Source organism: Anolis carolinensis, chromosome 3, assembly GCF_035594765.1.
Source record: "Anolis carolinensis isolate JA03-04 chromosome 3, rAnoCar3.1.pri, whole genome shotgun sequence".
NCBI classification, from domain to species: domain Eukaryota; kingdom Metazoa; phylum Chordata; class Lepidosauria; order Squamata; family Dactyloidae; genus Anolis; species Anolis carolinensis.
In genome coordinates this window covers 117,521,476-117,545,469 of record NC_085843.1, presented here as the reverse complement: position 1 = coordinate 117,545,469, position 23,994 = coordinate 117,521,476, and the positions used below count along the sequence as shown (strand labels likewise).

At 41.3% G+C, this 23,994-nt stretch overlaps 1 protein-coding gene across 3 annotated transcripts in view; it reads right to left on the bottom strand.

The window, feature by feature from the left end:
• Positions 1-23,659, bottom strand: part of lims1 (LIM zinc finger domain containing 1) — an 83,439-nt gene extending 59,780 nt beyond the window's left edge. The window contains exons 1-3 of one of the 3 annotated variants that reach the window (XM_008107060.3): positions 23,448-23,654; positions 9,802-9,906; positions 9,161-9,222 (exon numbers count right to left, since the gene is read on the bottom strand). Coding sequence is in view for 1 of the 3 variants with exons in the window: in XM_008107062.3 (XP_008105269.1) it covers positions 23,448-23,491 (44 nt within the window). In the remaining 2 variants the exon portion in view is untranslated. Of the gene's footprint in view, positions 1-9,160; positions 9,223-9,801; positions 9,907-23,447 lie in introns of all 3 variants that reach the window. The other 2 variants (XM_062975421.1, XM_008107062.3) reach the window with 2 other exon arrangements.
• Between the last annotated feature and the right edge of the window lie 335 nt (positions 23,660-23,994).

Here is a 23,994-nt window from a genome sequence, read left to right as displayed (position 1 = left end):
TTAGAATTTCCCAAGGGAAGCAGACCTAATCTGCTAATTGTTTGGCTGCGATTCTGAGACTCCGGCGATTAGCCTCCCTAGCTCCTCTATCTCTATTATAATTGTCTTTTCGGGAAAACGGGGGAGAATTCTGCCCAAGGCTTGTTTGGCTGACTTCTTGAGGGCAAACATCCTCCAGGTGCAGGGGCTCCGATTCTGGCTGAACCGGTGGAAATCCCATGTTTTCCTCTTCGTCTGCCACAATAGTACTAGGAACGGGACTACAAGGCCCATGAGTCATCACAGAATCCTAAGAACTTCCAAGCTTTAATCTTGCAAACTAAGGGCTATGGATCTCTTGACTGAATCTATTCACCAGTAGTACAGTCTCCTTCTTTTCCTATGTCTTCTACTTTACTGAGCATTGTAATTTTTTCCAATGAGTTGTATCATCTCCCAATATATCCAAAGTAGGACAACCTTAATCATCTTTGCTTTAAATGAGAATTCAAGCTTGCTTTGCTCTTGCACCTATGCATTTGTCTTTTTATTACTCCATGTAATAATTTCGATGACTATAGAAATTTCCTCAAGCATCACATTTTAAATACTGCGAGCCCTTGGTATCTCCTGAGGTTTGGTTCCTGGACCATCCCGCATGGTTACCAAAAATCCATTGATGCTTAGGTCCCAGGGTGTATACAATGGCACAGTAAATAGTGTCACTGACATAACAGCAAAAATCAAGATTTAATTTTCAGAATTTTTAAAAATGTTTTCATACACAGGGTGGTTGAATCCATGGGTAAAAAAATCTGTAAGTTGATCTACTTCCTGTCAGTCTTTTGTCATCTAATGAGGCTTTACTGAAACAAATCTAAAAAGGCCCAATGAGAAGCTTGACTTCTAATTACTTAACTGAAGTACTTTCCTCCTCAGGTAGACTTACAAGACTGATCTTGTGCTTTGCTCACCTTTCCTAAAATACTTTCTCATCGACTGGTGCGGGCCCTGTAGGGGGAAGGAGCCTTCATTGACCCTTTCTCCCACTTCCCAGTTAAGAGTAAATGGGTTAATTACCAGAAGTTTTCCTTCAGTCTTGCTAGAGGTTCTTGGCCATCTTCCCAGTCTGTGGCCTGACGCCCAGTTTTCAGAGACCAGATCTCTTAGTCCAGCTCTCTTGCTGTGCAAATTGTCAACCTCTTTCTCCTCCATACTATTCTTCTTCTCCTAACAACTTCTCCTGGGAAGTCTTTAAAGTCCCCTTCCCTGTAGCAACTCTTTTTTCTCTTCTTCCACTATGTTGCAACTATAACTGTGAGGGCTCTTAAGAATTCTCTGGACGGCATGCCCAGTGACCATGTTGCCTAGGGATTTCTGAGAGCTTTGCTCCAACCACAAAAAAACTTCTTCAAGCTCTGCTATGCTTCTACCACCTAGGTCTGCTCTCCTCCTCCCCAAACCCTTGCATTAATTTGATTAACCCTTATCCCAAAAGAAGCAGGTAGTGAACAATTATGCCACATCAAACAGAGGACTGACAGATCTGGCGATTAGATCAGCTCCCTCCCTTCCTGTCCTTCAGAAATATGGTAAAAACTTGGCTGTGGAACCAAGCCTTTGGGACAGTGCAATAAGGCAACTATAGGAAACTTTACCCTTTTGACCGGATCTGGTATGGCTGATCTGAGATGGTTTTTAAACAAATGATTTTAAAGTGGAGATCATTGTTTTAGTGTTTATGTATAATTATAGTTTATTTTATGTTCCGGCATTAAATGTTTGCTGTATATATGTTGTGCTCCGCCCTGAGTCCCCTTCAGGGTGAGAAGGGTGGAATATAAATGTTTTAAAGAAATAATAAATAAATAAGGATGTACATTATGTGTGTCTTGAGCTTGTCAGATATTTTGGGTTTTAGCTCCCAGAACAATAAGCAAGCATAATGACTAGAATTGGTTTACAGAAATTACACTCAGAAACGTATTGAGGGCCTAAGGGTTCCCAAGCCCACCATAGATAATATTTGAAAGCCTCGATAGCTAGTTGGATGATGAAAACCTCTCATAGTGACTCTTGGCAAAGGAGTGGGTTAATCTTTCAGCCTATGTAAAGTAACAGACTCTACCCTTTCCCTAACTGTAGGGACATATTCTAGGCTGGAGCCATAGCAAAAGCCAAAAAAAAACACACGGCACGACTGCTATGCAAGCCTGGACCTGCTGACACCCTTGAGCAGACTGGGTGTGGCCAGTGATTTCTGCAGGAAATTTTAAAATTTCAACAATACCCTGGAACAATGGATAGTTAGAGGCATTTTTAGAAATTTAACTTGGTTGCTAGCTACTCAGCTTTGTAGTGCTGCTGGAAGTACATAACTCACGGAGGGAGTAAATCAGAAGGCACACTGTTGGGAATTTCTTCTACCTTGGAGCTGATCTTCTCTCAGTGTGCAATTGTCTAAATGTGGCTATCAAAACTACTGTGTTGTCACCCTCTGTATGAAATATTTTGTAAATATCTAGGCCACTTTCACTTCTATTACTTTTCCAGTATAGGGCAAGTGGTGCGATATGAAGGAAATGTATTAAAAGAGAGACAAGAACACCCTTGCCTTGTGCATCTATCAAGCTGGAAATTCACCAATCACGTGGAGATACTTTTCTTATAACATTTAATACAGATTTACGCAAACCACTGATGAGCAACAAGGTGAATAGTAAATAAAAGTTTTAGCTTAAAAGAGAGGAAAAATTAATTTAAAGCCATGTGCCTGCATAAAGTTGTAATTTGGACTCTGCAACTGCATTTTTACCGTATAGCTCAATTATGTTGGAAAATTGCTGTCTATTATGCTACTCCTACACTTTATGATGTCATAACAAAATAGATTTAGTGGCTTAATATGAGATGTTTTCTTAAAACATACTGTTCCTTTGGGCTACAACATAGTTCATCTACAGGCACACCCATTCATTCTAATATTCCTAAGAAATGTTGTTTCAGAGCAGTGTTTTCTTATGTTGTGATGAAAAGCTGTTTCATTAATGAGGAACCATAATTGCAAAAGAAATGAAGAAGAAATTGAGTGCTCAGATTTCAGTTATTTAGAAGCAGTTAAAATGTAACATACAATTCATGTTTTTCTCTGAACACAACCCATTTAACTATAAATAGTATGAATTTAAAACAGAAGGAAAGGTCTTTTTTGCAAACCTCTGATATCTTATGTGATGATAATGCCAAGGAGAAAATGCCACAAACTGACTTCTATACATTAAAAGCGAAATGATATTTTGAGCACACAAGTGCTCAGAATAGCAATGGGAAAATTTTAGGGAAGGCCCCACCCAGGCAGCGGTTGTGGCAATAATGTACCAGCACCATGGCTAGAATGGTTCAACAACCACATCTCATCAACATGCCAATTTGGCCACATGCAAATATCACATCTGCAGATCTGCAAGAGATTTAGCTATCTAAACAGCTCACGGTGCCTGCCCTATGCCCTAAAACATGTGTATTTTTTCGGTGTGCCTTCAAGTTGTTTCTGACTTGCCTTAAGGCAAACCTATCACGGGGTTTTCTGGAGGTGAGAGTGTGTGACTCAACCAAGGTAAATCAATGGATTTTCTTGGATAAGAATGGCATGGGATCCTGGTCTCCAGAATCATAATTCAACATTCAAATCACTGCACCATGCTGGCTCTTCAAATATGTATGAGAGGAAGTAAAAACTTTCTCTGCCACTAGCAAAACATGTTTTGGGCTAACAATTAAACTGATCTCAATCCAGGGTTTGAATCTTTTAAGCCACTGTGAACTTTGGAAAGGAAGTGTGGCAGATAAAAAAGAATTTCATCCACATTAAGCATGGCAGAATTGGGAATGCATTAAGTGTGAGAATTACAGAGAAGGAACGCGATGATTAGTACTGATGGATTTCAAAGAAGTAAACCATCTAAAAGCAATATTGAACGAAACGGAGACAACTTGCGAATCTAAGAAAGAAAGAAAGACAAGGAAGTTGCTGGATTTTAGACAGAAGTTACAACCTTCCCTAGAGTTGTATGGGATTAATGGGGATTGTGATCAACTTCCTATGAATCCCAGATTACTTTTTGAAACACAATCCCCACAGACCATGCTGTCTGAGAGATGGCAAGAGGTGTAATCCAAAAATGCAACTTCTCTAAATTCTTGTTAAAACATTCTTGATAGGACATCAGAGTTGCAGACATACTGTTGGCTACTAATACATAAGTTAATATTGTAGGAGCCCCCATTAATGTGACACATGTGAAAGTCTTCTTGCACTAGCTATATGGAAGTAGCATTGACCATATGAAGGACAACAAAGTAATTTTCAAAGAAGCCCCAGTATAATCTAATGGCCAGGATATTCGTACCCACTAGCATATCATTCCCTCCTGTTAATAAAGCAGTTATATTATTGGTATACCGTTAAATTCAAATTACAGAAACAATATATAAGTAACCTTTACACCAGGGGTCCCCAAACTAAGGCCCAGGGGCCACATGCAGCCCATCAAAGCCATTTATCTGGCCCTCGCGACAGCGGCTCCCTCCTCCTCCACTGAGGAAGGTGAGTGCAGCACGAGGGAGGGAAAGGCCTTTCCTGCCTCCTCCCTCGCCTGGTGCATGCCTTCCAAAGCTTTGCTTGTTTATAATGGTATTTTAATTATTATTTAATTAATTATTAATTATTAAGGGGTGCTTTGTTATTGCTTTTGATGCACAGAGGCAGAAGGGGGTTGGACTAAATGGCCCAAGGGGTCTCTTCCAACCCTCTTTACTATTATTATTATTATTATTATTATTATTGACATAAAGACACAATATAACACAGCAAACGAGATATATATGCTGAATTTCGTATCACAAAATCACAAGTCAAACATTTCCCAAGCATTTAGGACTGTGTGATATATTATTATTATTTGAAACACAACAAGATGAGTTCACAGCAGACACTCTGCTGGCTGTTGTATTAGATCACACGTCGGACCCTTCCCAAGTGTCTAGGACTGTGTGATGTATCAGCGAATAATGTGTGCAGATCCCAGTAAGGTGGCCTTCTGCAGCTGGCAGGTGGTAATTTTGTCAGCGCTGATTGTGTTTAAGTGCAGGCCAAGTTCTTTAGGCACTGCACCCAGTGTGCCAATCAACACTGGGACCACCTTGACTGGCTTTTGCCACGGTCTTTGCAATTCTATTTTTAAGTCCTCATATCGTGTCAGCTTTTCCATTTGTTTCTCCTCAATCCTGCTGTCCCCTGGGATTGCAACATCAACAATCCATACTTTGTTTTTTAATATGATAATAATAATAATAATTATTAACAACATTGAGGCTGGGTGGCCATCTGTCAAGGGTGCTTTGCTTGTGCTTTTGATGCACAAAGGTAGAGAGAGGTTGGACTAAATGGTCCAAGGGGCCTCCTCTTCCAACCCTCTTTATTATTTTTATTATGATTATTATTAACATTGAGGCTGTATTTGTTCCCGTTTTGTTTTTTTACTTCAAAATAAGATATGTGCAGTGTGCACCGGAATTTGTTCATAGTTTTTTAAAAAAAACTATAGGCCGGCCCTCCAATGGTCTGAGGGACTGTGAACTGGCCCCCTGTTTGGGGATCCCTGCTCTACACTACCAGATATTGAGTTATTTATTTATTTATTTATTTACAGCATTTATATTCCGCCCTTCTCACCCCGAAGGGGACTCAGGGCGGATCACATTACACATATAGGCAAACATTCAATGCCTTTTAACATAGAACAAAGACAAACAAACATAGGCTCCGAGGGGCCTCGAACTCATGACCTCCTGGTCAGAGTGATTCATTGCAGTTAATTGCAGCTGGCTTGCTCTCCCGCCTGCGCCACAGCCCGAGTTACATTGAAGAACATGATATCTGGCACTTTTTCCTCCTCATTTAGTGTGTGAGTGTTTGGAACTTGAAGATATGTATCTTCTGATACAAAGCATCAGAAATGGATGCCCTAACAGCAGTACTCTGCACAATTTACAAGAAGGTATGGAATTAACTCCAAAGGGCACATTTTCTTTGTAGTTTTGTTTTTCTGTAGGTTCCCACTTGTTGAGAGTTGATACACAGAAACTTGATGCACAAGGCAGATTTCTCATGTTGTTCTGGAGTCATCTACTAGACACTTCTAAAACCTTGATTAATTACCTACTGTGAATTCATAAAAGAAACCATGTGCTATATAATGCTCAACTGTACTACACAGTAGTTCCTGTATAATACCATGAAGATCACTTGTTTCTAAACTTTGTCACTATGATAAAACAAATTGTGAAAGCTTTTCCAACCTAGGGACTTTACTGCCAACAAGTTGTTTTACCCACAAATGTGGAAAAGGCACTGGAAACCAGCTCTATGATGCTGAGTGTTGTGGCAAGTAGCAACCATTATCGTTGCTAGACTATTAAACAAGATGCCTAGGCTTCTGAAGATAGGAATAAAGTGTAGATTTTTTTGGAGCTTCATCTAAAAAAAAAAATTAGAGAGTTGTGTATTCCTAGGACATCAGGGAAACAATGTTATTTACTAATGTGGGAACCAGGATTTTCAGCCAAGTGGGAAATGACCAATGCCAGATGGCTATTCAATTTATTTTTCTGTATGTTTCAAAAACTGTTTGGGTCACACACCTAACATCAAACAGCAGTAGGAAAGAAAGCATGGGCCTATGGAATTTGAAAATAAGCGGTAGCCCTGATCCACACTCTGTTTTTAAAAGCTTCAGAAGGCAACTAGAGCTTCTTTCCTGAATATTTGGTGTAGGACAGCATAAGCAGTGAACATTTCCAGCAGTAGGAGAAAAACCTCATTACTAAAGAAACACCCTTTCTGGAATTCATTATAAAGGGATATTGAAGAACAGCCAGCAAAGAAGGGAAGAGCTGGTTCCTTGTTTTTGATTTTTCTCCTTCTTACTAACAGTAGGTTGGCATCAGTCACTGGGCAGTAGATATGGAAGGAATTCTTGAATGAACAGGGTGGAGAAAGAAGCCATGTTCTGAATATGGCTCAGCACATTTTGTCCCGGAGAAGACGTAAATTGTCTCTTTTATTTTCTTACTATACCAGGCAAGCAAGCAATCAAAACTTAGATTGATGTCTGGCATTACAGGACACCAATCAATGTGAGTCTCACAGCTACAGGCTTAAATGTGCTTTAAGCCCTTTTCTAGCCTTGTTTCCATCAACATGGCACATCTGATTCTGGGTGGTACCGCATGGTCAATATTATGCAGGTAGGGTTCATGTTGGCTGTCAACTTATGGTAACCCCATGAATTTCACAGGTTTTTCTTAGGAAAGGAACACTCAGAGGTGGTTTTGCCTGTTTCTTCTTCTGAAATATAGCCTACAGCACCTGGTATTTGTCTACTAATCAGGGCTGACACTGCTGCTTCCTAGGCAAGACAGGATCTGGAACATTTATACAAATAGTTATGCAAAGAAAAAAAAGGTTATCAAAAATGAGGATTCTGTCACAGCAAGCTATAAACAAGGAAAAAGCTATATGCAAGAAATGGGGGGAGAGGGAGAGACTGTACCAGAAAATGGTACAACTGATACAAAGTCTATTATGTTAGTGAATGTAGCAATAACAAAAAGAAATTATCTCTGAGAACATATAAAGTGTTTATCTCATCAGTAAAGGTAAAGGTTTCTCCATGACATTAAGTATAGTTGTGTCCAACTCTGGGGGTTGGTGCTCATCTCCATTTCTAAGCTGAAGAGTCAGCATTGTCCATAGACGCTTCCTAGGTCATGTGGCTGGGATGACTTCATGGAGAACCGTTACCTTCCCGCCAGAGCAGTACCCATTGATCTACTCACATTTGCATGTTTTCTAACTGCTAGGTTGGAAGAAGCTGGGGCTAACAGCAGGAGCTTACCCCGCTCCCCGGATTCGAACCACCAACCTTTCAGTCAGCAAGTTCAGCAGCTTAGCAGTTTAACCTGCTGTGCCACTGTGCCCCCCTACCTCATCAGTAGTCATAAGTAATTATCATAATACTCTGGGTTTAGGACACAGAACACTACTTTTGAACCTTACAAACCTTACAAAGTGACTTAACTTTTAACCATCAACATGTGTTCAGGAGAAAGCCATGAATGTACATCCTTCCTTCCTACAAAATGTGGAGTAAATTCACCCTTCCTACTTTAAATGCAGTTAAATAATATATGCATTCCGCATTAGTGATGGTTTAACCCAGGGGTCCTCAAACTTTTTAAGCTGAGGGCCGGTCCACAATCCTTCAGACTGTTGAGGGGCCGGATTATCATTTGAAAAAGAAATACAAACAAATTCCGATGCATACTGCACATGTCTTATTTGTAGTGCAAAAACAACAACGACAACAACAACAACAAGAACAATGAAAGAACAATACAATATTTAAAAATAAAAACAATTTTAACCAACATACATTGATCAGGATTTCAATGGGAAGTGTGATCCTGCTTCTGGCCAATGAGATAGTCAAGTTAATTAGGGTTGTTGTTGTTGTTGTTGTTGTTGTTGTGTGCCTTCAAGTCATTTCAGACTTTGGGTGAGCCTAAGTCTAAAATTTATTTATTTATTTACTGCATTTATTTACTACATTTGTATCACACCCTTCTCACCCCAAAGGGGACACAGAGTGGCTTACAAATTATATGTACATACAATATATTATATTATTAGCATAGCACAATATTAGCATTATATATTACTATATTGAACTATACCACAATACTGTAATATTATTAGTAATATTATATGTAATATAGAATATATAATTAATATTATTATATGGTATTATTATTAGTGTTATTTTGTATTACATTATAATATTATTATCAATATTATATGTATATACAATATATTATATTATAAAACTGAGGGCAGGGGCCAGGTAAATGACCTCGGAGGGCCGCATCCGGCCCCCGGGCCTTAGTTTAGGGACCCCTGGTTTAACCAGATGCCCCACATCAGTGGTGTCAAACTTGTGGCCCTGTAGGTGTAGGTGCCCTGTAGGATTCCAATAATGGGATGACCTCATGTTCTCTATCAATGCCTTATAGAGGAAGGGTATTTAGTTCAATATGTAAATAAAGTATGCAGTCCACCAACCTGTTTGCAATATTTTTGCAAAAGTTAGACCTCTTCCTCGTCCTGACTGCAGCTGAAAAAATCTGCAAACACACAATGCATTTAGTTCATCACAAAGGATGCTGTCCAGAACTCAAATTAATGTATTTGAATATACAATTAAATACTGATTTCTGTGGAACTTCAGTTTGGGTCCAAAGGGAGAAAGCCTTTTTATGATCTCCACCACAATTCTATGGGATGCTTCCACTAGAAGTAGTTAATGTCAATATCAGTGGTTTCACGCTACCATGGAAGTCCAGGAACATATTGTATTCCCTGCAGATATGCAATTTCAGTGTGTTGAAATATATGACCATTGGCTGCATTTTTTTCTCTTCTGTAACTCTCAGAATATTATACATATAAGGGATACACATTTTATCTAGTGTATATAAAGTATGCACTTTGTCAATAGATGAAAAATCATTTTCCTCACTAGAGTCTTCTATTGTCTGGCATTGTAGGCTACACACTTAGTGGTTCTTCGCAAAAGCTTAGCAGAAATAAAACAGAAGTCATTTTAGAATATGACACCATATGCAGTTTGAGCTTTAAACAAGGTGTAGCTCTTCCTGGATCTTAGCATCGTTTCAAGTGTACGGTAATGTGTCTGTACTCACCAGAAGTGTTCCCAAGAGTACCACAAAAGATGATGGGGAAGCTCTCAGCTACAATGTTTATGCATCTTCTGAGCAGTAACAATAATATTGATCTAGTCAACACTCCTGTGGGAGTACAATTAAATTTTAATAGGGTTAGAACTGTATTTGTATTGTCAGCTGAACAGAAGGGTCAAAACCTTTCCTCAGAAGGCAGGTAGCAGGCATTTCTAAGCCAGTGTTGCACAGCAAGAGTAACATGCCAAATCTGCTTCTTTTCCTAGGCTGCAGCAAGCTAGGAGTACAGGATGGTTTGTCCTCTGGCAACATGTGTTATTATCACGAATATTTATATAACATCAATATGTAAGACGTAATAGAGACAGCAAACGAACAGGCACTTTCCTCAAATAGCCTACGATACATATGATCAACCCCTTCACATTTGTGGATTTAAATTTTATGGATTTGATTTTACTTCTCTCTAGGAATCTCTAGCTCCTCCATTGTGATTCTACAGTCAACATCCAGCAGAATTACACTGGGAAATGTAGAGATTCCTAGAGAGGTGTTTTCTTAAGTTAAACAAATTATTTGCTGATTTTCCACTTTCATGTGGGTCCTAAATTGGAGGGTCTATTGTAAATCACCCTTGGAAAATATCAAGAAATTGAAGACAAAGGTAACAAGGGATAATTGCCTGTGTAACATTTATCACCGGAGCCCCCAGTGGCGCAATGAGTTAGCTCATGCAGGGACATGAGAGAAGCCTCCTACAAGGATGGTAAGACATCAAACTATCTGGACATCCCCTGGGCAACATCCTTGCAGATGGCCAATTCTCTTACACCAGAAGTGACTTGCTGTTTCTCAAGTCGCTCCTGACACGAAAAAAAATATCATCAAAGAGACGGCACGATGCTAAGGAGGCCACACTTACTTCCAATCAGTAACGTCAAACAAGACAGTTCCTCTACAATCAGTGGGATGCAAACCATGCATTCCAACTTAACAAAATACAGCTAACTGCTCTCCAATGATCACCATACATGGTGTAAATAAGATACTTCCCAGACAGGCATGAGGTAATCCAGCACATGCACAGAAAGCATAGAATGGTTTTTTTAAAAGCAATTCATCTGCAAATGCCTGGTTGCATATACCTCATCTCATAGAAGGCTTTCCTAATAAAAGCAGGCTTTCCTCCACAAGGCCCAAGGCTGTGGCTTAAAATGAAAATAACCAGAACTTCATTCCAGCACTTACAACCACTATGGTTGAAGTTAATTATCAGCAAGACTTTACTTTCACTGTGTATTTTGCAACTCCAAAAACCCTGCACAACTGCTGTAGACACTGCCCCTACTCCAGTGCCCCTTCCAGCATAATGACTACATTGATTGTGGCACAAATATCCTTTGTAAGGATATTGCTTTACAACGAATCCACACAAAATCCTAAGAAATCTATGCAGCAAGAAAAGGAGTCTCGCTTCTCTTTTGAATGAGTTTTCAGCACTATGGTACATTCCAACAAACTGGAAGGCTGTCTCAACTGTGTGGGTGCCATATGTTACCAATTACATTGTTTTATTACTAACTTCTTTTTAGCTATGTCTGGCCTCCATATAATTGGTTATATACCTAATTCTCAAGTGGTGCATACCTCCACTCAGCAACAATGAACTAGCATTTTGTATCTGACTTTGAATTCCAGACACTTCCATTTTGGAGACCTTTCCAAATCAGAGGATTTCTAAAAAAAAATTAAAAATCAAGTTTCATCCTTTCCATTAGGCAAGCAATCCACAGGACAGCAATACTTTGCTTTAATAAAAGGACAGTCAGATCTCAGGCATAACTTCAGAAAAATGTTTTCAACCAGAGCCTGTTTAAACCAGAGAAGTGAATAAGACACAATTCTTATAGGACCGCATCATCTCAGATATGAATATATTGATTGCCTCTCACTTTAAAATCTCTTCATACACATAATACTAATCTATGTAGCAGAATATTTTTGCTTAGTATTTTCCCTGATGTGCACAAAGAGAAAAATGTTACCATGAGAGGGATGTAGTCATATCCCGACTGGACTACTGCAACACTCTCTACGTGGGGCTGCCTTTGAGGATAGTTTGGAAGTTGTAAATAGTGCAGAGATCGGCAGCCAGATTGCTAACTGGAGTGCCGTATTGTGAGAGGACGGCTCCCATGCTGCAGCAGCCCCACTGGTTGCCAGTCTGCTTCCTGGCTAAATAGAAAGTGCTGGTTGCTACCTATAAAGCCTTAAACAGTTTGGGTCCAGGTTATTTGTTTAATCTCATCTCCCTATACAGACTAATTATGCAGCATCATCAATTAACAGCAGCATCAATTCTCACCATCTTAGAATGCAATGACAGACCAGTTATCAGATTCGAAATGCACCGTGTATTTATGTGCATATTTTTTTACCAATGTTTACTGTATTTAATTTTTAATTGATTAAATTGCCTGTAATATTTTAGACTGTGTTTTACTATAAGCCACCCTAAGTCCCCTATGGGTGAGAAGGGCGGGATAGAAGTATTGTGATAAATAAATACATAAATAATATCCTGTGCACTGCAGTCATTGGAGGAGGCCCTCCTCTCAGTCCCACCCCCGTCACAAGCTCAGTTGGTGTGAACAAGAGAGGGGGCCTTCTCCGTGATCGCTCCCCGTTTCTGGAACTAACCCTAAACCTTCCTCTCCTTTAAGAAACTTCTGAAAATGCACTTATGCACTTTAGCATACGGAGAGGAGGAGGATTAGGACACTGTAACCCATTGAAAATGTTAACCCACTTGTATTTTTTGGCTGCTATGATACATCTTAAATGAACATCGGTGTTAGCCATTTTAAAGCCATTTTAATGTAATTGTATCTTAATTGCTTTTAGGGTATATATTGTAATGTCGTACTCATGTTTTAGTTTACTATGCCTTATTTGGTTGTTTTTTATTATTTTCATCTTGATGCTTAGTTTTTTGTTGTAAGTGTACTGTCGTTACTGTGCATTATCTTGTATTCTTTTGATGTGTTTGTACTCATTTGAGGCACTGAATGTTTGCCTTTTTATTTTGTGTCTGTAAACCGCCCTGTCCCTATTATTATTATTATGCACACATGTAATCCCTATCCATAAATACAGTGGGCCTTGGTTTCTATTGTAGTTTGACTCCAGGATCCCCCCCCCCCCCCCCCCCCGGTTACCAAAATCTGTGGACATTCAAATTTCATTACAGTATATGCAATACCATAATAAATGGTGTCCATTATATATAAAATAGCAAAAACAAGATTTATGTTTTGGATTTATTTTCCTTTGGCAGGGTTGTAGAAGGAATATTTTCAAGTCATAGATGAGTGCATCTGTGGATGCAGAATCCATAGATACGAAGGGCCAAATGCAGTAATAATTGATAAGAACAATTGATGATAATAATAATAATTGATAATAATTACTATTGATAATAATAATCAATAATTGATTAGAAGCACAACCTCCTCAGTATTGACAATCACTGTTTGTTTCCCCACCTCTGAATTTTTCTTTTTCCCAGTTATAATCAGCGCTGTATTATCGATCTTCTCAGAATCCTAATTATGCACTCCACGCACCTTTGCCCAGTCTTTTACTATCTTAAATTGCTATTTTGTTCCTTCTGGCATTTCTATTCAATCATTACATTATTGATCTTTGGGGCTTTTATTCTGTTTAAATTTTTACTGTTGACGATGTTTGTTTGTTCTGATTGTATTTTATCTTGTTTTACTGTGATTATTTAGGCTTGGCTTCATGTTAGCCGCCCGAGTCCCTGCAGGGAGATGGAGGCGGGATATAAAAATAAAGTTATTATTATTTCAGGTTATTCATTGTAACGAGAATTGTTATTTTTTAGATGAACCAAAAAAATAAAACAGACTGTATCAACCTTTCAATCACATAAATAAACAATATTTTTAGAATTAAAGTCACAGGAAAAAAGTTGCTCCTCTATAAACAAATATCACATAGCAAAACTGAAAGCAAGCATTTAATAACTTAAAAATAAAGACAGATGTAGTATTTTAAGAAGATATTAAATAACACAAGCTTTGAAACCACAAGAGGAAGCCACAATAGATTTGTCACAGATTAAGATGTGAGACAATTCTTTCTTGCTTTTGAAATGTATCATTATTTAAGTCAGCCCTACAAACATCAGTTTGTACACATTCTCTGACCCAGGACATTCCAATACAGCTCACAAATCCTGTATAGTGACTGCAAGAAATGCAATAAACCCTCTTTTCTTTTTGCTGGCTGGAGAAGATTGCAAAAATTGGTAGACCAAGCACATCAATGATGTACAGATGGGTTCATTTGAATTAGATGGGCCTTGTGGTCTCCTCCAACTTTTTGAGTCAAGGAATCTGCATAGGCTTATCTTGTGCCCATGTAACTCTTTTTCATTACAACTTCACACCCAAGTGCAGAGCCAATATGGTATAGTGATTAGTGTTCAAACTATGACTTGAGAGTTCCTCATTCCTACTTCTAAATGAAACTCCCTGGGCGGCATTGTACCATTGAGCATAAATGACCTTGTAGGTTTCTTGTGACGATAAAATTAGGAAAAGTCTTGTGCTTTCTGGAGGGAAAGGTGGCTATAAATGAAAGAATCAATCAATCACACACAGAGTTTTCTCACTAGTGATGACTGCCTCAAAATCCTGTGTCAGTGGCATGGAACCTGATCAAAGGCACAGACAGGCAAAGGGCCTTTCTTGGGCACAATATAACTGAACACCATTGGGCTTTTATCTAAATAAAGCTTGGCCTAGGTTACCAAGTGCCAAAGTTGCAGAGTATTGAAACCAAAAGAAATGTAATCTATGAGAGAATAGTAAAAATAATAACAACAACCACAACAATTTTACTTGTATTTTGCCATATCTACCTAGGGGATATGGCATATTCCAACATACAACAGTAAACATTCAATGCCTCTAAAAAACAAACAAATACCAACATAAAATCCCAGAAAAACCCATTATTTAAAAAACGCCACATATAAAAATAACATTAAAACCTTACTTTAAATTAAACCTAACATCAATAAATTGAAGCAAATGTAGGCAAACAAAAATTACATGATGACTTAGAGTCTGCACAAACATTCACCTTCATCTACAGAGCCAACTAGAGTTCACAAAGTTGTGTGTGTTAGTTGTGTGAATGTCAGACTAACTGAGAAAAGGAAGAAAATCCAACCATAGCCTATTGGCTCTTACGCTTCTAACTCAAAGGTGAGAATTTGTGACTATCCAGATGTTACTGAACGGCAATTCCCAGCAGTCCTTACCATTGGCTATGTTTATTAGGGCTGCAGGGTTTGCAGTCCCACATCTGGAGGCCCAGAGGGTCCCGACTACTGCTCCATGCCATCGAAGCATCCTTCACTGGCGATGACAGCACAACAGAAGTCAACAAATGAAGCTTTTCACTGCATAGTATGGCTGGATTTCAAGCCACTGTTAAAAATCAGCCAGCTGAAAATTTGGCAAGGCACAAGAGATATGGGATCATGTCAGCTGGCCCAAATAATTCATATCAAGAGTCTAGTACAGACCAGTTGCAGATGTTGTTGTCTTAAGTGCTCAGTGGTCATAAACTAGAGCCAAATGAAGGCTTTTATTTCATCCAAAGCATTTGTACTCCACCTTTCCTCCACAGAGCGCAAGCCAGACTAACAAGATAAAAGCGTATGCATTCTAATTTCTCAAGTTCTGGGATCCTGGATTCAAAACTACTGTCCTTAAGAGAACTGGTTTGTTGGTGTGGGAAACAGAGGCATTAGTATAGAAGAAAAATGCTTAGGTCTAGGACCAGCTGCAAGGAGAATTCTTTTTTTCCCCCTTTCAGTTGGCCCCAGGATCCCAAGGTGATCCCCCAGAGGACTGCAGCCAGCTGCACACTTTTGAATTATATTACCCCTTCCCATCATTTGAAACAATACAATCCAAAGAACTGAGAGGAAGTTTGATGGTTGACAATAAGCATGCGTGCAAAGCCCTTGACTGTGTACATAGTGGAAATCAGCAAGCAAGTATTTTCTCTTTATTGTTCTTGTGTGCCCTCAAGTCATTTCTGACTTATGATGACCTTAAAGTGAAATTATAATGTGATTTGGGGGAGGGGCAGAATTTGTTCAGAGTGGGTTTACACTTGTTTTCCTTTGAGGCTGAGAGTGTGTGACTTGTCCAATATTACCCAGTAGGCTTCCATGGCCCAGTGGGGACTCAAGCCCAAGACTGGTGTCCCAGTCCAACTCTCAAACCACTACATCAGCCTACCTTCTCTGAAACAGCAGTCAGCTTTTGTAAGCCTTTAACTAAAATACTTTTGCACATCAATCTGAACATGCGCACTCTCAATCCACCACATATCGAGCACCACAAAAATTAGAATCTGCCTTCAAGATAATCTGTTTTAATCTTAATCAAGAACATAGACCTCATGATTCCAAAAATATGGCTGAAAAAGAACAGGGAAGCTCAGCAATGCTGAGGACTTCAAACTTGTTATGAAAAGCACGTTCTTCAGGCAGTTATATCTAGATCTCATACGGATTTACATGGGGCTTTATATCCATAGAAGTAATTTTGGGTATGTTAAATTAATTGAGACCATAGGAACTCCAGCAGTATGTAGTTATACAGTCATCCCTTCACATTCACTGGGGCTAAGGGCACAGGACTCCCATGAAAGTGGGGGGGGGGGGGGACATTTTTTTAAAAAAACCTGTGCGAACACTTCCCTAGGAATTCCTAGTTACTCCAGCCTGACTTTATAGTCAACTTCCACTGGAAACTGACAGTGGAATCACACTGGAGTACCTAGAGATTCCTACAGAAATGTTCTCTCTAGAAATTTCTAGATCTTTCAACATGCCTGGAGGAAGTTGACCATAGAGTCAAACTGAAAAACCTAGATATGCCCAGAGAAAAAGCTATACACATAATAAAAGTGAAAATATGTATGTGTGCATGTGATTGGGGTGACCACTTCTACACAAAAGCCGCTGCCTCCACAAACAGCTATAGCTCCTACTACTTCCCTCCAATGACACTGCAAGTTATAGTGAGTGCCATGAACACGTCCAACAGCTCTGCCAATGTCCTCCACAAACACCATACTGCCCACCACCCAAGTGAAGGCTTGCATTCAGAGAAAAATTCATCCTAAATTTTATGTGTTTCCTCTACCACAGACATCCCAGTTTTTCTTACTCTCTACATTACTGTGGAATTTGTATTACCTCATTCACTGCCTCTCCCTTAACACTGTCTTATTCTTTTCTATGGCACACAGCAGAGGAATTGATCAGCAACTGAGGTTTTGGGAGAATTCATGATTTATAGAAGTTGTAGGTACTAAAATGCATAGTTCACCTGCAATCTAAGAGCACTCTGAACTCCACCAATGATGGACCTGGAACTCACTTGGCACATAGAACCCCCGTGACCAACAAAAAATACTGAATGTCTTTGGAGGGATTTAGAGGAGTTGTAGTTCACCTACATCCAGAACACACTATGAACCCAAACCATTGTTTGGGATCCATCATTATGGATCTAAACCAAACTTGGCATGCAAATCCAATATGCCCAAATTTGAATACTGGTGGGTTTTGAGGGGAATTGGCCTGGATGTTTTGGAGTTATAGGTACTGAGATTTATAGTTCACCTACAATCAACGAGCACTCTGAACTCTACCAAAGATGGAAATGGACCAAACTTGGTACACAGAGCCCCCATGACCAGCAAAAAATACTGGAGGCCTTTGGGTGAAATTCACATTGATCTGGGGGAGTTGTAGATCACCTACATCCAGACAGCACTGTGAACCCAAAAACCCATGGATCTGGACCAAACTTGGCACACATACCTGATATGCCAAAATTTGATTACTAGAGAGGTGTTTTTTTTTTTGGGGGGGGGGGGGGAATTGACCGTCCTTTCTGGGAGTTGTGGTTCACCCACAACCACAGAAACCTATTGTGGTCCTGGACCAAATTTGGCAAACAGAACCCCCATAACTAAATCAACCTACTGGAGGGGTTTAAGGGGACTGACTTACCACAGTAGGAGTTGTAGTTTATCCTACAGCCAGAGAGCACTCTGAACCCCACTGATGATGCATCTAGAGCAGTGGTTCTCAACCTGTGGGCCCCTAGGTATTTTGGCCTACAACTCCCAGAAATCCCAGCCAGTTTACCAGCTGTTACGATTTCTGGGAGTTGAAGGCCAAAATACCTGGGGACCCACAGACTGAGAACCACTGATCTAGAGCAGACTTGCCCAATATAACAAACTAAGTACTGATGGAGTTTTTTGGGTTAACCTGGCATGACGTGAGTTATAGTTCACTCACAACCTTATGCATTTTGTACAATTAAAAATTGACTTTTTCAAATAACCCAGACAACATCGGGTACCCAAGCTAGTCTGTAATAAAACACGTAAATAATCAAACCCACCAAAGTCAAAACCTCAAATGTGGAGGAATAACTGCAGTGTTCCCTCACTACTTCGCGGTTCACTTTTTGCGGATTCGCTGTTTTGCAGTTTTTCAATAAATCCTAAAAGACTATTATAAATCATGAAAAATTACAATTTACAGCCTAAGGAAGGGAGGAAGGAGAAGCCAAAGGAAGAGAAAAGGAGCCCAAGCGGCAATGGGAGGAAAAGGAGGTGATTTATCAACACACGATTGGTTGATAAAGACTTAAAATAGTGTATAACTACTAAAATAATGTATAAATATTAAAATAAATATAGTGTCTCTACTTTGCGGATTTTCACTTATTGCGTGTGGTCCTGGAACGTAACCCCAGCGATGAGGGAACACTGTATATATTTCTGATTCAGAAGGACAACTTCCTTAGTGAATATACTGTAATAGGAGGGTGCCAACAGGATTTTCTGGAGAGTCTGTTTGCCTTGATGCCTCACTATGATGAATGCTAAGAAAAAGGCATCGACTAGGACTTGGTGATGGGAGAGGAGAACCAGCTGTTCCAGAGAAGGGATGATCTATCTGCCATCTTTTCTGATCTGCCAAAAGGCTTTCGTTATTTTTCCTGGGCTAAGCTTTCTTGTGCCTTTGCAAATCACAACCAACCAAGCCTAATAAAAATTTCCAGCTATATGTTGTGGAGCACTGGGTTGTGGATATGTGCCTTGTCCCTGCAGTTCCTTGCAGGTAGGAAAAGGGGGGAATTCATCATTACCCTGTAAGGCTACCGTATATGGCCAGTAAGCTGCATGTGGCTTAATGAGTCACCCATTGTGAAGGCCAATGTTACAGTTTCATTTCTTCATATGAACAAAACCAGGGGTGGATTCTCTTTAGAGTAATATTTGGGGAGTTGTGTGCTGACAGTAGATTGTAGGGAGCACATCAGACACAAAAAAATGAGCAGAACACACTTTTCTGTCCCCAGCTTTCCCCATAACGTTGTGTTGGACTAGAAACAGGTCAATTTTACCAAAACTGATCCCTTGCAGAGGACTTTGGAAACTAGGCCACAAGGAACAGGCTCTGCCTGACCCCGAATTAATCGGTCTTTCAAAGGAAGGAAACTTAAGCAAGACAGGAACAGACCAGGCAGTCCAGATGACAGTAATTTCTTTTTGGGTTGTGCTCTAGATGTCACGAAAAAACAAAAACGGCACCCTGATCCAAGTCCATTAGAAAGTAAGTGTTAAGAAAAAATCACAAGTTCATGATCATCATAAAAGTGGGAAGAGAATCTGAAGGCAACATACCTGACATTTCAGCATATCCCTGCGTTCTCATTTGCCACAGTAGCTGTGTTTATTTTTGTAAAAGCAGATGTTTTGGAAAAGGATCCTGACCACAAGACATCCGCAAATGGCTCAGGATCCTGGAATAACTGGAATCTAAAAATCATGCTTAAGATTTTTCCACTCTCCCCAGATGTTTCAGAAGTGTAGACTTTGTGTGAAAAAGGACTGTGAAAAGCAGCAAGGCCATTAAATGCTAATTAAGGTGGCCAATTGCAACATTCACACCTGCCTCAAACAGACAAGAGTTATTTCTCCTGGACCTTCCACAGATATATAAACCCCACTTGCCTAGTTTACAACAGACCTCAGAACCTTTGAGGATGCCAGCCATAGGTGTGGGTGAAACGTCAGGAGGGAATGCTTCTGGAACATGGCCATACTGCTTGGAAAACTCACAGCAACTCAGTGATTCCGGCCATAAAAGCCTTCAACAATAAAAAGTATGGCTGTCACACATATTTTCACAAAAGAAAAATATCTGAAATATGGGCAACCAGAATAAATATTATTATTTATTTATTTAGAGTATTTATATACCGTTCTTCTCAATCCTGAAGGGGACTCAGGGCGGATCACATATTCCAGGGCTCCAAGTTTGCTAGGGTTGGCATGGTCCAGCAACATTTTCTGCAGCAAATGCACATCACAGATGCTCTCAAATCCCTAAGCACAACCGCTAAGAGGCCCCTGTCGGTTCATGCTCCTTGATACACATACATGGAGAAAATATATGCAGTTCTGTGTAACACTTTAACATCAGGATGAAGAAGATGGGACACTATACATGCTGGGGCTGGTGAACTATTACTTCCATCAATCAGCCAGCAAAGCCAATGGTGAAAAATATTGAGAGTTACTATCCAACAATCAGACTGCTTTACACATTTGCCTCTTAGAATACTAATGTCATTTGCTGTGTGTTTGCAACCAATAGGATGGCTAGAAAGAAGCAAGAAGCCAACTGATCAAAGACACAAATTTTGGAGGAAAGGATGGGTTTAAATTAAAAAAAAAGAGACTCAAAAATTCTCCCACTTTATATTATGATTGCCTTTGCTCAAATTAAAAGTTTCATAGACCAGCACTTTGAGTGTTGGGCTAGGACTCTGGAGAGTAGGGTTGAAATCCCTGCTTGCCCATGGAAGCCCAATAGATGACCTTGGGCAAGTCACATTCTCTCAACTGCAGAGAAAGACAAAGGAGAACCCCTCTGAACAAATCTTGCCAAGAAAACTCCCAGATAGGATCAACTTAACTCAGAAACGTTTGGAATATAGATAGTAACAAAAACAAGACTTGATTGATTTGTAAGACTATGATACAGCATGGAGTCTGTAAATAGCATCTGCACACTAGAACCATATTTAATTTACCGTGAAATAGACACACACTACTGTTGCAAATAATCATTTCCAGCATGTGGGTGGGTTACACAGCAGGACAACACTCACTCACACAGGAAATGCATCCTATTTCAAGGAGTCTTCAGCATGGCTTCACAACTGATTTGGGAGCAAGGCACTTGTGGCTGTTTGGATGTTAGGCTCCAACTCTCATCATCCCCACCCAGAATAGCCAATTGCTAGGCTCAGCAGAAGCCGTAGTTCAGAAACATCTGAAAAGCTACTGAATCCCTGTCCTCTGCACATGCCCAGGATTTCTGTGTGCATATACAAACATGTCCTGAAAGATATACTGCCACAGAAACAAACTTCTCAAGCAAGCCAAGGCTGCTGGCCACTCCCTGTCAAAGCCACATGTATTTGCAAATCTGTTTCTTGGAATGTTATGTATGAAAAGACTATGTGATATATGACATCCTTTGCTAGAATCCTTTAGAAAACCAACGTTGAGGCTCCAGAGATTTCAGTCTCTGGCTCTGTAGAGCAAAAAAAAAGAGAGAAAGAGAAAGAGAGAGAAGAGAATGTGTGTTGTTGAAGGCTTTCATTGCTGGGTTACTGTGAGCTTTCCGAGCTGTATGACCATGTTCCAGAAGTATTCTTTCCTGACGTTTCGCCTGCATCTATGGCAGGCATCCTCAGAGGTTACCTGCTTGGGTTTATATATCTGTGGAATTTTCAGCGGGGGAGAAAGAACTCTTATCTGTTTGAGGCAGGTGTGAATGTTGCAAATGGCCACCTTGATTAGTACTGATTAGCCTTTCACCTTCAAGGTCTGGCTGCTTACTGCTGGGGGAAACCTATGTTGGGAGGTGTTAGCTGGCACTGGTTGATTCCCCCAAGGCAGTAAGCAGCAAGACCTTGAAGCTGAAAGGCTATTCAATGCCAATCAAGGTGGCCAATTGCAACATTCACATCTGGAAATGTCAGGAAAGAATGCGTCTGGAACACGGCCTTACAGCCTGGAAAACTCACAGCAACACAGAGAAGAGAATGGCTTCCCTTGAATGTGGCCTACAAACCCTCAGGTTCCAACAGTAACTGGGATCTTCTGTCTTGCATATTTAATTGCATCAAGTGATGATGGACTGGTTCTGCGTATGAGCAAGCAGACTAGGGGTGCAGCTATACTGTAGATTTAATGCAGTTTGGCACCACTGTAACTGTTGTGGCTCAGTGTTATGAAATCACAGGAGTTATAGCCTGACAGGGTCTTTTGCCTTCTTTGCCAAAGATTGCTAGCCTCACCAAACAACAAAATCCCACGATTCATCCCATGGAAGTTAAAGTGTTCTTTTTGTGTGTGTGTGTCAGGAGCGACTTGCGAAACTGCAAGTTGCTTCTGGTGTGAGAGAATTGGCCGTCTGCAAGAATGGTAACCAGGGAGGCGCCCGGGTATTTGATGTTTTATCATCCTGTGGGAGGCTTCTCTCATGTCCCTGCATGGGGAGCTGGAGCTGACAGACCGGAGCTCACCCTGCTCCCCGGATTCAAATTGCTGACCTTTCGCTCAGCAGTCCTGCCGGCAGAAAGGTTTAACCCATTGGGCTCCTTGTTAAAAGTGGTGTCAAACTGCCTTAATTCTACAGTGTAGATTAGGCATGGGCAAACTTTGGCCCTCCAAGTGTTTTGGACTTCAACTCCCAGGATTCCTAACAGCCTCAGGCCCCTTCCTTTTCCCCCTCCGCCGCTTAAGCCCCCAGAAGTTATAGTCTCCCCTTGACATGGAAAAGTACATTCCCCAAGATAGAGAGGGGCTTCTACTGATGCAAAAAAGGAGGGGGAGATCAATTTTCCACCCTTCACTCCACAGGCATTTCTCACCGCCCTATCCCATGGAAGTGATGCGTTTTGTCCCTACTCTGGCTGGATGCTTTGATGACCTCATGGGGGCTGTCGCTTCATTTCTCCTCACGCCTTTCGCTTCCTTGGCCAAAGAGGGCCGGGGCCTCGCCAAGCTACCCTTCCCATGACTCCATGGAGCCATGGAAGTTAAAAGCGGTGTCGAAGCGCATTCATTCCGCAGTGTTGGTGCAATTTCCGCCAGTTTCTGAACAACAAAAATAGGAAGACTTTCGAGCAGCTTCCTCCTTTCCAGGACGGGGCATGCAAGTTGCTCCTCCTCCTCCTCCATGGGATCAACGTGAGGTCTGGCTGCGGGCGAGAGGGAGCGAGCGAATGAGCAAGCAGCCACCCTCCTGGCAAAGTCTGCCACGGCGACGCTCCACCCAAGAACGCAGGCGAAGGGAACGTGGCGTCCACACGAGCGCACTTATCCCGCTTCCAACGCGCCGCAAAGCCAGGCCTCCCCCCCGTACACGACTCCACGGCTTTCCCGGGCTGAGGGGCGCCGTGCAATGAATGGGCAGAGCCCGGCTCGCATACCTGTTGGCCATCCCGGCCGCCGCCGCCGCCGCCACCCCCAGCATCCTGGAGGCGAGGCTCAAGGAAAGCGCGCCCTTGCCTTCCTTCCTGCTTTCCTTGCTTCTTTCCTTGCTTCCCGCTCCTTCCTCGGCTCCTCTTCGCCTTTTCCGCGCAGCAGCTGCAGGCGGGGCCGCCCCCAGAAGGCAGCGCAGGAAGCCAAAGGGGAGGGAAGGGAAGAGGGAGGGCGCCGGGGAGGCAGAAAGGAGGGCAGGCCCTGGGCGCCCCGCCCCGCCCCGCTCCCTTCGGACTACGCCGGGCAATCAATGCAGGTCGACACCCTTTAGAACTGCCTGGTGTGGCATCCTGGGGATTGTAGTCGCCCAGGCTGCGCAAAAGTGCCCCACGGGACAGGACCAACGGGGCCCTGCGCTAGGGAGGGTCTGAGGCCCCTTCCTTGCACCCTCGAGGAAGGTGTCCTCCCCCCCCCCCCAGGCCTGCACCGCCTGCTTTGTGGCACACCCCCCATAAACCAGGGGTCCTCAAACTTTTTAAGTGGAGGGCCAATTCA